This window comes from Sapajus apella, unplaced genomic scaffold (genome assembly GCF_009761245.1).
Source record: "Sapajus apella isolate SASKATOON/1434 unplaced genomic scaffold, GSC_monkey_1.0 scaffold197, whole genome shotgun sequence".
Lineage (NCBI taxonomy): Eukaryota > Metazoa > Chordata > Mammalia > Primates > Cebidae > Sapajus > Sapajus apella.
The window spans coordinates 257,234-273,756 of NW_022437137.1; the positions used below are offsets into that span (position 1 = coordinate 257,234).

At 38.1% G+C, this 16,523-nt stretch overlaps 1 protein-coding gene and 1 long non-coding RNA gene across 28 annotated transcripts in view; one reads left to right on the forward strand and one right to left on the reverse strand.

Annotated features, from left to right (window-relative positions):
- RBFOX2 (RNA binding fox-1 homolog 2) overlaps positions 1-16,523 on the forward strand; it is a 290,327-nt gene that overhangs the window by 172,195 nt on the left and 101,609 nt on the right. Inside the window, exon 1 of one of the 27 annotated variants that reach the window (XM_032269686.1) lies at positions 9,291-11,071. The exons of 25 other annotated variants lie outside the window; for them this stretch is intronic. In XM_032269686.1, the coding sequence (XP_032125577.1) occupies positions 11,027-11,071 (45 nt within the window). In that variant the 5' untranslated portion in view covers positions 9,291-11,026. Of the gene's footprint in view, positions 1-9,290; positions 11,072-16,523 lie in introns of those variants that run through there. One more of the 27 variants, XM_032269689.1, reaches the window with a different exon arrangement.
- On the reverse strand, positions 1,116-3,963 carry LOC116543807. The gene is made up of 3 exons (XR_004265712.1): positions 3,900-3,963; positions 3,058-3,063; positions 1,116-1,159 (listed from the first exon to the last, which is right to left on the reverse strand). It is a non-coding gene; the product is annotated as an uncharacterized LOC116543807 (long non-coding RNA).

Here is a 16,523-nt window from a genome sequence, read left to right on the forward strand (position 1 = left end):
GTAATCCAAGCACTTTGGAGGCCAAGGCAGGCGGATCACCTGAGGTCAGGAGTTCAAGACCAGCCTGACCAACATGGTGAAACCCTGTCTTTATTTAAAAAAAAAAAAAAAAAAAGGGACACTTTTAACAAAACTAACTTCTTGCCTTTAGTTTGTATGCCATGCCTCTCTTCCAAAATAGAATCGTGCATTTCAGCCATACCATGGTTTACTCTGTTATTACCTATACTTCCTCTCTGTACCATGTGTCATGCAAAGGAGTGTTTCTGTACTTAACTGTGATTTGCTATTTTCTAGTAGGTATAATGTAAAGATTTCTATTGGTGTAGAAAGTCTTACAATTTTCATACTACCTTAGAACCAGCAGAACTCTCTTACATGGATATTTTTAAATAGGTTTTTTTTGATGTACTGACCTGCCTACCTTTCTGGAAATATGGCTTCATGTATGCCATGCTGTTTTATGCCCTTGAAAAGTTGTTCCCCTGCCTCAAGCCTCCCCACCATCCCCCTAATCCATCTGGAAAACTCTTGCTAGTTTTTTAAAGTACATTTTAAGCATTAATTGCTTGTGAAATATTTCTGGGTTGTCTTTTATATGCTGGTGGTGGTGGCTGTAGCAGCAGTTGCTGCTTTATTTTCTCCCAAGCCACATTAGAATAAGCATGGCATTTATCAAATGCTATTTTTGTGTTTATTATTTTCTACTTTTTCTGCCCTATATTTTCAGCTCTTAAATAGCTTTTGCTGTTTGTAGACCTTCGTGCGGTGTTGAAGATAACATGATTGAATGAACATTAACTGACTTAACAATTTAGGGATGGTCTGTACGTGGTGATTCATTCAGTTACCTCTGATTTGTAGTTTGAAGTTATTGCCGACCTTCTCTTTTCATATACTGATGAGCTTATATTGTGTAATACGTTTTAGCTTAATTTTTTTTTTTTTTTTGAGGCACAGTCTTGCTATTTCACCCAGGCTGGAGTACAGTGGCATGATCTCGGCTTACTGCCACATCTGCCTCCCTGGTTCAAGCGATTCTTCTGCCTTAGCCTCCTGAGTAGCTGGTATTACAGGTGCCTGCCACCACACCCAGTTATTTTTTGTATTTTTAATAGAGACGGGGCTTCACAATGTTGGCCAGGCTGGTCTCAAACTCCTGACCTCAAATGATCCACCCGCCTAGGCCTCCTGAAATGCTGGGATTACAGGCGTGAGCCACCTCACCCAGCCTTTAGCTTAATTCTTTGTGAGAAATATGAAAATGAATGGACAGGTTCTATCCTTAGAGAATTCATCTAATAGATAAAATAAGTATGTCTTAAAAACAAATAGAAAGTGCTATGTAAGTTCAGAGGAAAGAGAAATTACTTCTGGTTGGAAGTAATCAGGAAGAGCATTGTGGAGCAGATGACATTTCAGGTAGCATTTTAAGATTTGGGCATTTTGAAATGGGTAAGAAAATATGATCAAAGGCACAGAGACCAAAACAAAGCAAAAACTCCTTGATAGAGGCAACTGTGGGTAGTTAAATGTATCAGCAATTAGTTTCATACTTCATTGCCACTTGGAAATAAATATGCCAATAGAAAGTTTGTTAAAATTTATATGCAGGCATTATGTCTATTTTTCATTCTGACCCTGAGTTTATCAGATTTGCTACCATTCTTTTTACTCATGTTAGTAAAACAATGCTCTGAAAACTGTTTAACTCCTGTTTGCTCAATTCAGTCATTTATTTCCAAATTCTCATTTTCTTTAAGCTTTCTAAATTTCTACTTGGCGTTGTTATATATTCACCTCTGGTATCAATTTATGAAATACCTTCCCTAGTATAAAGGATGTGAGATCGAAGAAAAGAAACAGCTGTCCTCTGTATCCCTGGCTTTTGTGAATAGTACACGATTATACTTAATCTTTTTATCCTCTGTTTCTATTTTTGCCTTCTTGAAGTGAGTATTCCTCAAGGCTCTATTTTCAGCCTTTGCCTTCCATCTATCTGTGTCTCCCCTCCACCCCCCATTTTTCTTTTTTCTCTACTTTTCTTTTTTTGGAGTACATGACTGATGTTTAATAAATGTTGAGGACCATATCAGTGTAGGGAGAAGGAATCTCAACCCCATTATGGCCATGGCTATTTCTCTTTTTTCTCCTCTTTCATCTTCATCTCTAACCCTGACCTCTCCTCTTGGTGTACTTCCAACCCCAAGTACCTGTTAGACATTCTCTACCATTACTTCAAACCAGTTTGTGCTTCATAGTTCTCTGTATTAGCAGTGTTATTCTTAGTTGGCTAGTCAGCTAGAGTTAGAACCTTTCTCTTGTATCCTGCATGTGGACAGTCTCCAGTTACTGTGGATGTTGTCTTTGTCATGTCTTATATATCTATACCTTCTTTATTTTTACTGCACATCATGTATTTTTTTGCATTAATCATCTGTAGCCTGTTGTAATGATACCTGATAATTGGATTAGTATTGCATGTCTCTTCAGGTTGTTCCTTTTTCATTCTTACCTGCAGACACCAGAGCCATTTTCACAAAACATTATTTATGTAGCACTTTTTTCCTCTTGATTTTTTTTCTTTTCTTTTTTTTTTTTTGAGACAGAGTCTCATTCTGTCACCAGGCTGCAGTGCAATGGCATGATCTTGCCTCACTGCAACCTCCGTCTCCCGGGTTCAAGCGATTCTCCTGCCTCGGCCTCCCCAGTAGCTGGGACTACAGGCACGTGCCACCATACCCAGCTAATTTTTGTATTTTTAGTAGAGACAGAGTTTTCCCATGTTGGCCAGGATGGCCTTGATCTCTTGGACTCGTGATCCACTCGCCTTTGTCTCCCAAAGTGCTGGGATTACAGGCATGGCCACCATGCCTGGCCTGCAATCTTTAAAGATCGGATCTGAAATACATAGCAGGATGTCCTGGTTCCTGCATAATGAACCTACTTTCTTTTCTTGTCATTTGCCACAGTCCACCCATAGTCAAGTAAACTGGTCACACGATCCCTAAGTCAGTCAGTCTTGCATATTTCTAATGAAATATTTTGCCTACATACCCATCCCTGGTCCCATCCTCATCCTTCCATCTCAAGCCCTAGCTCTTTTTTTTTTCCCCTCCTGGCCTCTAGAACTGACCTCTTTTTGAAGTTGTCTTACCCTAGTGCACAGGTTAATATAGAATCTTTGGAACCTTGTAAAAATACTGCTAGTAAAACCAAATTTATACCGGAAGGAGAAATCTCTGCAATCTTTGCTGAAGCATTCTACCCTGAGGCATAGCTAATATCCTTGAACATTTGACAGGATTGTGGCATAGGCAAAAGGGAAAGAAAACAGCAATGAGATAATAGGAGAGGAGGACAAGCATCTTAAATATTTTCTGGTTACTTTGATTGACTGGACTTAACCAGTGCTTGTTAAGTCTTGAGATTGCAAAGGTTGTAGCGGATGTACAGATAACATTACAGCATCACCAACCATGTCCTCTGGCAGCAAAACTTAAACTCTCTAAATCTCATGATCATTTCTAAATATCTCACTCTTGAATACCAGGTCTATTTCTAGGTCTAGATTTTGAATAACTACGTCTAAGTCTAGGTCCATTTCTCCCTGATATCATTAATTTCTGTTCAACAGACAGTATACTAAGTGTTGAAACTTTTTTTTTTTTTTTTTTTTTGTGGGAGGGAGGGTCTCACTCTGTCACCTAGGCTGGAGTTCAGTGGCACAAGCTCAGTGCAACCTCCACCTCCTAGGCTTAAGCAATCTTCCCACCTCAGTCTTCTGAGTACCTGGGACCAGAAGGCATGTGCCACCAGGCCTGGCTAATTTTTTTTTTTAATATGTTGTAGAAATGGAGCCTTGCCATGTTGTCGTGGCTGGTCTTGAACTCTTCAACTCAGGCAGTCCGCCTGCCTATGCCTCCCAGTGCGCTGGGATTACAGGCGTGACCCACCGTGCCCTACCCAAGTCTTAATACTTATGTTGATGGTGAAACCCCGTCTCTACTAAAAATACAAAAAACATTAGCTGGGCATGGTGGCACGTGCTTGTAGTCCCAGCTACTCAGGAGGCTGAGGCAGGAGAATTGCCTGAACCCAGGAGGCGGAGGTTGCGGTGAGCCGAGATCGCGCCATTGCACTCCAGCCTGGGTAACAAGAGCGAAACTCCGTCTCAAAAAAAAAAACAAAAAAAACAAAAACCAAAAACTTATGTTGAAAAATGAATTGGGGCTGGGCGTGGTGCCTCACACCCATAATCCCAGCACTTTGGGAGGCTGAGGCAGGTGGATCGCCTGAGTGCAGGAGTTCAAGACCAGCCTGGGCAACATGGCAAAGCTCCATCTTTACAAAAAATAGAAAAAATTAGTCAGTCGCCATGGCACACACCTGTAGTTCCAGCTACTTGGGAGGCTGAGGTGGGAGGATCCTTGAACCTGGAAGGCAGAGGTTGCAGTGAGCTGAGATTGTGCCACAGCACGCCAACCTTGGCGACAGAGTAAGACCCTTGTCTCAAAAAAAAAAAAAAAAAAAAAAAAAAAGTGAATTAGTATTGCATGCCTCTACTAAAGAGATGTATGGAAATACACATAAAGGACTATTTTCTGAATTCATGTTTCTTATTGATCAGGACACATGAACTTTAATACTATAAAAGCATCTATAATATTGCAGAGTGTAAACTTTAAAATGGAATAGATTGGCATCATCAGCCAATAAGTCTAGAGTTTATTGTGGGAAAGCAGTCCTTTTATTATAGAATTTTTGAGTAAATATTATTTAAAATTTTAAGGAAATACCCAGTCTGTTCTGATAAGGAGAATCACTTAGGGGTAAATTCTGAGTTGAAAATATTTTCATTTTTTGTTTCTATTTTTAAAATCATTTTGATAAATGGGAAAAATTTTGAAACAATGCTGAGTTACTGATCCATCCATGTAGTTTCTTTCTGTTAATAACTGAGGCTACATTATTCTGAAGAAAGACCATATCAAGAAAGGAGAGAGAAACCCTTCAAATGTATAATTTGATTTTTTTGTATTATGTTTTGTCTTATAGGTAAAAGATTCACTTTTTTGCCATCAGTATTATTTCAAATTTTTGTTTGACTAAGTCTTCAAATTATAACAATTAAAAAATGTTACAGAAAGAAATGGTTAAAAGGCAAGATAAAATATAAGAGTTATAATTCAAATATGAAATTATTTTGACATTTTTCTGAAGAGCTGATTATTTAAGCTAGACCTGGGCATGGTTTTGGCAGAACCTAGGTGAGATATCTTAATCATATATCTAAAGATTAAAATTGTTTGTTGTCCATATCCTCTAGTTGTTCCTCCCCCCCACCAATAGACAGGTTCTTGCTGTGTCACTCAGGCAAGAGTATAGTGGCGTGATCATAATTCACTGTAACTTTGACCTCCTAGGCTCATGTGATTTTCCCACCTGCAGCCTCCCAAGTAAGTGGGAGTGCAGGTACATGCTGTGTGCCACCATACCCAGCTAATGTTTGTTTGTTTATTTGGTTTTTTTTCCTGGTATAGACAAGGTCTGACTACGTTGACCAGGCTGATCTTGAACTCCAGGCCTTAAGTGATCCTCCTCACTCAGCTTCCCAGAGTGCTGGTATTATAGGCATGAGCCACCAGTTCCAGCCTATATCCTCTAGTATTAAGTGAAAGTTTATAGTTATGATACTATGTTAGGTAAAGCAAATGCGGTCATATTAGCATTTTTATTTATTTATTTTTTGAGATGGAGTTTTGCTCTTGTTGCCCAAGCTGGAGTGCAGTGGCGCGATCTGGGCTCACTGCAACCTCCACCTCCCAAGCTTAAGCAATTCTCCTGCCTCAACCTCCCAAGTAGCTGGGATTACAGTCATGCATCACCTTGCCTGGCTGATTTTTCATATTTTTAGCGAGACGGAGTTTCACCACGTTGGTCAGGCTGATCTCAAATTCCTGACCTCATGTGATCCACCTGCTTTAGCCTCCCAAAGGGCTGGGATTACAGGCGTGAGCCACCATGCTTGGCTTAGTCATATAAATTAGAGACCGAGAGAATATTAGTAATTTTTAAAGTGCTTATATTGAAAGTAAAATCTACTTTGGTTCCTTTAAACTTAAATTATCGGAGCAGTTAATGCTAATTTAAGTGTATTTGAACGATTGGAAATTTATCTCTAAATTAATAAGTGAAAACCAGCCACCTCCCCATTCAATCCCCTGGAGGTGCTAGTTTATCTTAATGCCTAAAAAATAATATATACATATGCATATATGGGCTGACATATATGTATATATACATACATAGTGTGTGTGAATATGTATATTATATAAAATGTGTATGTATGGCATATAATGGTATGTGTATACATATGGTATATATTGGTGTATATGTCAACCAATATGTTACATATATGTGTATACATACATGTCTAACTTATATGTGACTTAATAAAGCTTAATTACATAAATTTTTTAGTTTTAAAAAAAATTATATTTGCAGCACTGCTTTTCAAAGTCTAATTCCATACATAATTTATTGATTGATGTACACATGGATACATGCATGCATACCCCTGTATAATTTCATTTAAAAATATGGAACTATAACACATTATTAAAAAACATAATATTTTTCTTTCTTGTTTTCTTTCTTTTTTTCTTTTTTTTTGGGGGGGTGGTGGGGGACAGAGGCTCACTTTGTTGCCCAGGCTGGAGTGCAGTGGTATAGTCTCGGCTCACTGCATCCTCTGTCTCCCAGGTTCAAGCAATTCTGCCACTTTAGCCTCCTGAGTAGCTGGGATTACAGGCACTCACCACCATACCCGGCTAATTTTTGTATTCTTAGTAGAGATGGAGTTTCGCCATGTTGGCCTGACTAGTCTCGAACTCCTGACCTTCTGACCTTAGGTGATTCGCTCGCCTTGGCCTCCCAATGTGCTGGGATTACAGGTGTGAGCCACTGCGCCTGGTATTTTTTTTTTTCATTTAATGATGTATCAGTCATATCTTTTCATTTTGTATGTATAGTCTAGAAGAATTTAAATCTCTCTGGAAACTGACGAGGCCTTCAGTACCATTTGGAGATCACTTTCAGACTTAAATTTTATCAGTTGTTTTAGGATTTGAACTACAGTCTTTCTTCTTAAATACAACAGCACCTGAGAATTTTGTCTTCTGTAATTAAGTCACCAAACATTGAACTGGGTTAACTCTTGAAGTTTAAGTTAGTCAGCCATAGTTCATTATTACGGCCCTTTATGATTTATAATACATATCATTTTCTGGTCTTCATATCAAGAAGAATCTTGGAAGATTTTATAGTGATTTTAGGTACTAGTTCATAAGTGTATATGTGGCTAATCTTGCTGTACTGCTATATATGAAATGGCAAAATGGCTGGGCATGGTGGCTCACACCTGTAATCCCAGCACTTTGGGAGGCTGAAGCAGGCAGATAACCTGAGGTCGGGAGTTTGACCAACATGGAGAAACTCTGTCTCTACCTTAAAATACAAAATTAGCCAGGCATGCTGGCAGATGCCTATAATTCCAGCTGCTCAGGAGGCTGAAGCAGGAGAATCTCTTGAACCCGGAAGGTGGAGGTTGCAGTGAGCCCAGATCACACCATTGCACTCCAGCCTGGGCAACAAGAGCAAAACTCCATCAAACAAACAAACAAACAAACAAATAAATAAATAAATAGAAATGGCAAAAGATTATAGGGAAGAAGAAAGATTAATAATTATTTGATTTGATTAGAAGACGAAATTTAGCATAAGATTTTATTGCAGAAACATTCTTTTTTTGTGTGTCACTATGTTGCCCAGGCTAGACTTAAACTCCTAGCCCAAGTGATCCTCCCTAGCAGCTGGGACTACAGGCACATGCCACTGCACCCAATCTTTTGTTATTTCTTAATTACCATTTAAATACCTATACAGGAGACTGTTAGAATAATATATAGTCCTCTCATATCTGTGGGAAATTGGTTCCAGGATACACCCTCTCACACCCCTGCAGATACCAGAATTTGCAGATGCCCAAGTTTCTTATATAAAATGGTGTAGTATTTGCATATAACCTATGTTCATCCTCTTGTAGATTTTAGATTATCTCTTACTTATAATTCCTAAAACAATGTAAATGCTGTATAAATAATTCTTATAACTGCATTGTCTTTAAAATTTGTACTATATTTTTGTTATTGTACAATATTGGGTTTTTTTATTGCTTTTTTCACAAATATTTTGTCTGCGGTTGGTTGAATCCACAAATGTGTAACCTAAGGATAAGGAGGGCTGACTGTATATTACAGTCCCGTAAGGTGTGCCAAAGCACATCTGAAATGTTATGAGTCTTTGATAATCTCTGTTAAGAATTGACAAAGTCAGGTTTTATAGTTCTAATTGTGAGAGAGACTATAAAACTGTTTATTAAGAGCAACTCTTTTTTTTTTTTTTTTTTTTTTTTTGAGATGGATTCTTGCTCTCCTGCCCAGGCTGGAGTACAGTGGCCTCATCTCAGCTCATCGCAGCCCATACCTCTGAGGTTCAAGCAATTTTCCTGCCTTAGCTTCCCAAGTAGCTGGGATTATATGGCACATGCCACCACGCCTGGCTAATTTTTATATTTTTAGTAGAGACAGGGTTTTACCATGTTGGCCACGCTGGTCTTGAACTCCTGACCTCAAGTGATCCACTCGCCTCAGCCTCCCAAAGTGCTGGGATTACACGTGTGAGCCACCCCACCTGGCCAAAAGTAATTTTTTTTAAAAAAATGTTTTTCCATGTATGAGAAGTTGCTTACAGTATTTAATTTTATGCTGTAGCATTGTTTTGCTTTTTGGCTTTACTGATGTCTTTATTGCTCCCACAAACTATAAATTCATTGACAACAGAACTGTGTCTATTCATTTCCCCAGGACTTAGTATAATATTTTGTATGCAACAGATGTTCAATAAATTTTTTTTTTTTTTTTTTCTTTTGAGACGGAGTTTCGCTCTTGTTACCCAGGCTGGAGTGCAATGGCGCGATCTCGGCTCGCCGCAACCTCCACCTCCTGGGTTCAGGCAGTTCTCCTGCCTCAGCCTCCTGAGTAGCTAGGACTACAGGCACGCGCCACCATACCCAGCTAATTTTTTGTAGTTTTAGTAGAGACGGGGTTTCACCATGTTGACCAGGATGGTCTCGATCTCTTGACCTCGTGATCCACCCACCTCGGCCTCCCAAAGTGCTGGGATTACAGGCGTGAGCCACCGCGCCCGGCCCAATAAATGTTTTATTATACTAAATAGATTTATTCTTGTTTTTCATGTGTAATGCACATAGAATGAATACCAGCAATTTGAAGATAATCTAGTATTGTGGTCTCCTAATCTGTTAGAACTGAATTCAGGTAAATGTTTAACCAAGAATACCATCCTTAGATGTGCTGAAGCCATTTTGACTCTTAAAAATCAGTTTCCTTTGAACAATCCTAAAATAAATTGCAGTTACCATAAAAGGAGAAAAATTACACTGATGGGGTGGGGAGCGTGGAGGGCATGGTAATACTTAAATTCTCACAGATGCCCTCACAGTTGCATTTAATCCTCATGGTTTAATTATCAAAAAGCATGTTACAATATTACTGGCTCTCCAAGATTAAGGGGGTCCTAGCCTAAAATTTATTTAGAATTATTTATCATTTTGAACTTTTGAATGCTTGTCCCAAATAGAAGATTTCTTAGAATCGATAGTTACAACTGGTTTGTCTCTTAATAAACATTTACTTTCTTTTTCTGCTCACTCTGTGTCCATTTTCTAAGAATTACTTAGCAGTTCTCTCATTTTAGATGGGCCATTTAGGCTCTGAAAGCCAACCCTTTAACCTGCTGTGCTTTGTCAGACCTAACACCTGTTCATGTTTGTTACTGCTTTTAATATCTGTTATAGAAATATGTAAAAAAAGAAAAAAAAAGAAATATGTGTACACACGTGTGTTTGTATATAATGGTAGGGTGGGTATAGCAGCTTCCTAAAAGGAGAAAAGCAACTGGCTTTTCTGAAAAGACCTTTCCACCCCCACCTTTTTGCAGACAGCCGGAGTTAATCCTTCCAAGTTTGACTGGAACAGCTGAGCGAGTGTACCCTGCATATCTGGAGGCCTCCAGTGGACTCATGTTGCCTAGAGTTGGGGGCCACCTTCTTCATTTCTAGTGCTGATCCTGCCAGCTGTCCTAGCCTCTGTTAAAGCACAGTGAGAGAGGTGTTAAATGATACAAAAACATACAGTGCCATGAAAGGGATCCCTTTACTGCGTGTATCAGTGTGACTTTTTTCTCCCATTCCTTTCTGTGGCAGAAGGGTTTTATACTGTTAATCCTAACACCTGTCTCTGCCGGAGACAGTGAGAAGGGTGTGTGAGGGTGTGTAGTGTGTGTGTGTGCGTGTGTATGAGAGAGAGAGGTGGGGAGGGGAGAATGCGCTTGCGTGCACACGGGTACATGCTCCCCGCCCAAGAAAGAATAAAGAAGTAATACCAGTCCCATCTGCCTTTCCATGTCCTGGATTGGGACTGTTCTCTGACGCACTTAAAGCCTGGAACATATATACTATTTTGGCTCCTGGATACCTTATACTTCCTACCGTGTTTGTATGCCAGTGTGAGGAGCCTGTGTTCCCTTCCCTGGCTGTCATTCTCTGCCTCTTGAGTTTCTGGTTGAGTTGTCAATTTAAAACCAGCAGCAAAAGCAAATCTTTAGCGTAGTTTTCAGTCTGCAACTAGTAACTCAAAGCTTTTTGCTTTTTCCTGAACATCTCTTTCGTGTATTGTCAAATTCTGTTGGGGTGGAGGCCTGGTCTGAACCAAGCTCCGACTTCAGCAGCTGAGCCAGCATACCTATCTGCGTAGACTGGAGGTCAGCAAAGGATTTTTTTGGTGCTTCTTAATTCCTTTGGACAGAACAGCCAGCTCAAACAAGGCAAAAACTTAGACACTTTTTGTACTGTCCTTATCTGAAGATTTTTTCCCCTTTTGCTATGTATGGTGTATATTGTATGGATTATCAATATCCTGTTGTCCAGGTAAGCTAAGGGTTATAATTTCTAGATACTCTTTGATTGATGTGAAGCTTTATGGTGGAATTAGATGCCTACAGGCTTTCTGCCTTTTGACGGGGTACCATTCAGAGCCTAGCTTTCCCAATGCTTTTTGCTAATTTATGTAGCAAGAGGTTTGAATTTATAGTATTGACAGCCAGACAGAGGTGGTTGGCATTCAACCCTAGAAGTTCGGAAACTTTGGAGAGGTGTGTGTGTGTGTGTGTGTGTGTGTGTGTGTGTGTGTGTTGAACAGGGTGGGCTAGGCAATATAAATGTAACGTAACAAAACCGTCATATTATAATAAACTTTAGGCTTTGTTTTGAGCAGATGAGAGACACAGATGGCAGTTTCCAAATGTTGCTGTATTTTCCAAAAAGATAATATATAAAGTAGAGGGCATCTTTCCCCACTAAGACTATTCCAGACTATTTTTAGTCTAACATTTTAGACTATTTTTAGTCTAACATTTTAGACTGTTTTGTGATGGGATTAGTAACATCTTATTTGTTAAGTTGTTGAAATCTAGAATCAGAAAATGTTAGGTCATTACCAAGCATATTTCTGAATATCTTAGAGTAAGAAAAATTGAAGTTAGGAGTCCTGGATTCTGGTTCCAGCTATAGTGTTAACCACTACCATGTTCATGCTCAAATAACTTCATTTTTCTTGACTTTAGTTTTCTTGTATATAAAATGAAGGAGTTGGGTCAGATCTCTCAGCTATCATGACTATTTGAAATATTGTGATAGAAACTTAGAATAAGAAAATAGAAACAGTTAATATAATTAATTCTGAATTAAAGATACTGTTAGTTTGTTGTAGTTTACTTGTGTTTTCATGTTTCTTTAATTATTTTTTTCTTTCAAATGACCATTTCCCTAATAATTAGTACCTAAGTTGCAGGTTAGACAGGAATGCATAAAGTTAAAAGAAATAGTGAACTAACTAATACATCTTAGTAGGCATTTGGGGCCTAAAGGTTAAACCAAGCTATTTTGGATTGGGCCTGTTGGGTAAGCTCTCTGGAGTAAACACACAGCTTTCATTCAAGTCTAAAGCTATCAGTATTGCAATCATATGGCAATGGCTGTGATTATGCTTCTCTTTATATTCTAATACATTGGTCTATATTTTTTATATTAATGATATAACTGTTTCTATTGTTTTAGATTATTCAAATTAAGAGCATTTTATATTTACATAATGAGGTTTTGATATATTTGTGGATTTCACTTATCTATGAACTGACATAAAACAATAGTTTGGTCTTTATAACACCTTAATTAAGGCTGGAAGTGTTATGAGCCTAGGTTAGAACCAAATCTTTTTGTAAGTAAATATTGATGTGCTTTCAATGAGAAACATCTGTGAACAGTAAATTTCTGAACCACAGCTAGAAAAGTATGGGAATTATAATAACTATAAGTAAAATTCTTTGAGGAAAAAATTGAAAAAGTAAAAATGTTTTCCAAGTGAATTGAGGTATTAGAGGTATATGAAAAAAATAATTATAATATGTAATTGAATTTTTTGAGAAAGGAAATTGACCTCCCCCTCACCCACTTATGGAGTGGATTAGTTTCTGTTTAGAAATTATGATGTGACTTGATAAAAGTTTTTCGCAGCAAAGTTGTAATCAAAATTCATAATAAGATGAATTTTCCACCCCCCAGTTTTTTTTGTTATTTATTATTGATAAATGTAGCGCACAGTATTTGAAACTACACTTTCCTGGCTTTACTACATTTAGTAGGTTTAATCTATATGAAATTAAAGTCTTTTAGAAATGGAGGTGATAGGATGTTAAAATTTAAGGGTTTACTCTCCATTCTACCACATAAGAAAGCTAATGGGATTGAAAAAACAATTTTAAATTGAAGGACCCAAAGCTATTTTAAGATCTTGTTTATTACTTTTTTAAGATAACAGTTTTTTCAGTGCATTTATAAATGAGTAGTGGATGGTTGGTTGCTACCCAGACTCTTAACTATGGTTACAAAATGTATTTTTTAGCTTCTGTTACATATTCTTATGACTAGTTAAAGCCAGGCTTTTCATTGCCTAATGGTTGTAGTTTTATACTAATGCATTATGCAGTTGGATGTTATGGAGGACATGACTGAATAGTATTTTTTTTTTAAATGAAAAGTTTTACATCTATTTCTAATTATCTCTAAAATTGCTAGTTTTGAGTTAATGAAACAAAGTGAGTTATCTGCAACAGAACGTTAGAAAATATTTTAGGTACTTGACCTTTCATTGCTCTTATTGTTAAAATCATGCCTGTTTTAAGAGTGTGCCATTGAAAATGATTATTTTATTAGTCAGAATTTTTGTAGAACTCAATCTGGCCAAATTAGATTAAAATCAGGCAGCGTAAGGAGATACGGTACGGGCTTGTGATTTAAGGGACAATGAATGTAGTCTCCCTGCCCAGACAAATCTATTTAAGAAACTGTTCCTGAAATTATTCTTATAGATACTTTTTCGGATTAAACATTTACTGCCTCTGACCAGATGGTTAAAATGTAACTTGTTGTAAGTTAAGGGCATTGTCTTTTATCACAGGTTTTCCTTAGACACTTTTACTTAAACTGTCATCCAAGTGGCAAATGGGGCAATAGGAGGAAGAGGAAGCAGGGTCTTAAAGTGTTAGAGGTATAGCTAAATTTCCTGATTTGAGGGTTTAGGGTAGCCAAGGACAGCTTAAGGATATTAGGCATCTGGAAGATTGAGAGACAGAAACTAACCTATCTAAAGGACACCTTTTTTTGAAACGGAGTTTCTCTCTCGTTACCCAGGCTGGAGTGCAATGGCGTTAGCTCACTGCAACCTCCCCCACCGTGTGTACCACCACGCCTATAATCCCCCTGTCCAAAAAAAACTTTTTTTTTTTTTTTGGTATTTTTAGTAGAAACAGGGTTTTACTGTGTTGGCCAGGCTGGCCTCAAACTCCCAACCTCAGGTGATCCACCACCTCGGCCCCCCACAGTGCTGGGATTAGAGGCATGAGCTACCATTCCTGGCCTAAAGGACACTTTCGATACTGTGGTATGCTCAGGTCTGCAAAATGCTGTAGAATGAATTAGCCAGTAGGCTGTCCAATTCTTCATGGGAAGTTGACCTTGATGTTAAGCAATACATGCACACAATATAAATTAATTTACTTATATAGTTTATGTAATTATAGTAACATGAAAGTTTATATAATTTATATAAATTGAATTTATTTTCTCATTCTGAATTAGTTTATTGTGTACCAACTTTTTTTTGAGTACCTACTGTGTGCCAGATATTATGCCAGGCACAGGGATATTGGTGGTGAAAAAGACAGCAAAGTTTGCTGTAATCTAATAATAGAGACATGGCATATTCATGGCATATTGTTGGAGAAACAGCACTCTTCGGTTTTCACAGATTAATCATGTATTATCTTCTTGATAACCCAGTTATTGATAAATTTGTTTACATCCCATTCATTTTCATATTTGTCTGAGAACCTTCTCCTTAATCTCTCATAGAATACAGTGTACACATAATTTCAGTTGTATGTATGACCCTAGTTATCTGGGGTTTGGGATTTCTTAAAGATATGAATAAGTTACCCAAAGACAGATAGGAATTTATGAATTAAATTTTCTGATTTGCTGGACCTCACTGATGTCTTAGTTTATGTTATTTGTGGTTTTGTACTAAATATTTGACTTTTGAGGGACAGGAAATAAATGAGGATTGTTTTTAATAAGCCTGTAAGAGCTGAAGCAGTTGATTTCAAATTACACCCTCACCTCTTTTTTTATTTTTATTTTTTTGAATGAGTTCTATATAGCTGAACTCTGCCTAAACTAGAGAAATAAAGTTAGGGAAATAATAGTTGACTGTAATTTGACTTCATTTATGTCAAGGAGAATGTTGGGGCAAAGGATATTAGAGTGGTATTGTGTTAGAGGTGTTTCTGGGGAGGTATTTAATATCTGTTAGGTGTAAATTGTTATTTATATTTGGTTAGGGTTATTGTGTGGGGGCATGCTGTGAAGAGCCTTTATACCAACAAGTTTTTATTACTGCAGGAAATGCTCTCCCTTTAATGTGCCTTTCACTTGGGTGTCAGAGGAAGCCTGGGAAAGTTGGAGCAAGCCCTGCCTTCTAGACAGGGACTCTTGGATCTGTTTTTATAGCAGTGCTGGTATGTGGGTAGACTGTAGGGAAGTTGAGTCACTCCTATATAAAATTGTGAAGAGCAAGAACACCTAAAGTTTTTTTTTTTTTAAATGAGTGGGTATTACTTTGTCTAGAATCTGAACTATTCTAATAAAATGGAAAATGAAGGCTTTCTCCCACTCTTTTTATACATCTTCCTTTCAGCTGCAGATTTCTGAAAGTTACTGAAGATAAAACTGAAGTAAGGCCAGGCGTGGTGGGTTACACCTATAATCTCAGCACTTTGGGAGGCCGAGGAAGGTGGATCACCTGAGGTCAGGCGTTTGACCCCAGCCTGGCCAACATGGTGAAACCCTGTCTCTACTAAAAATATGAAAAAACTAGCCGGGTATGGTCGTGTGTGCCTTCGTCCCAGCTATTTGGGAGGCTGAGACAGGAGAATTGCTTGAACCTGGGAGGTGGAGGTTGCAGTGAGCCAAGGTCGCACCACTGCTGCAGCCTGGGCAACAGAGTGAGATTCCTTCTCAAAACAACAACAACAACAAAAAACTGAAGTAAATTTATAAATTTGAAGATATTTCCAAGTGCATTCTTGGAAGAAAGAATGCTTTTATAATATTTTTATAACTACATAGGTGCTCCTCATTCTGATGTATCCATGTGTTAACAAATAAATGGCTAGAGTAATAGAAATCAAGGCATTATTGTTTGATTTCAACAAATACTCATTTACTGTGTATTCAGATCTGGGTTAAGAACTGGGGATATGGTCTAAAACATGATTTCTACCCTCAGACTGCTCATAGTCTAGTCATAGTTATGCCAGTAACTCGAGTAGTCACGTTCCATGAATTAGGTGCTAAGGTAAAGTATGCTCACAGGTAAGGGGTACCTAAACTAGATGGGGGAACAGGTAGGGTCAGGAAAGGCTTTCTGGAGTAGGGGATTTCTGAAGTAAGCCTTGAAGGATAAATTAGCCGTATAGTCGGCCATATTCAAGGGAAGAAAAACAGAAACATGGTGTTTGGAAGAGATGTGTGGACTCAAAATAGAAATGTGGGAGCTGTCAGAGTAAATTTGTGGTAACTGAAGTGATGGAACGAGTTGGAACACCTGGAACAAGTGTGGTCAGCAGTGTTAACTTCTTTGAGTTTTGGACCCTTTTGAAAATCCGATAAATACAACACATCTTCTCTGCATGGAAATGCATGTAACAAAAATTTCCACTGGGGTGCCTGTGTTAGGAACCATGCACTTTGGGTTAAGAACCTC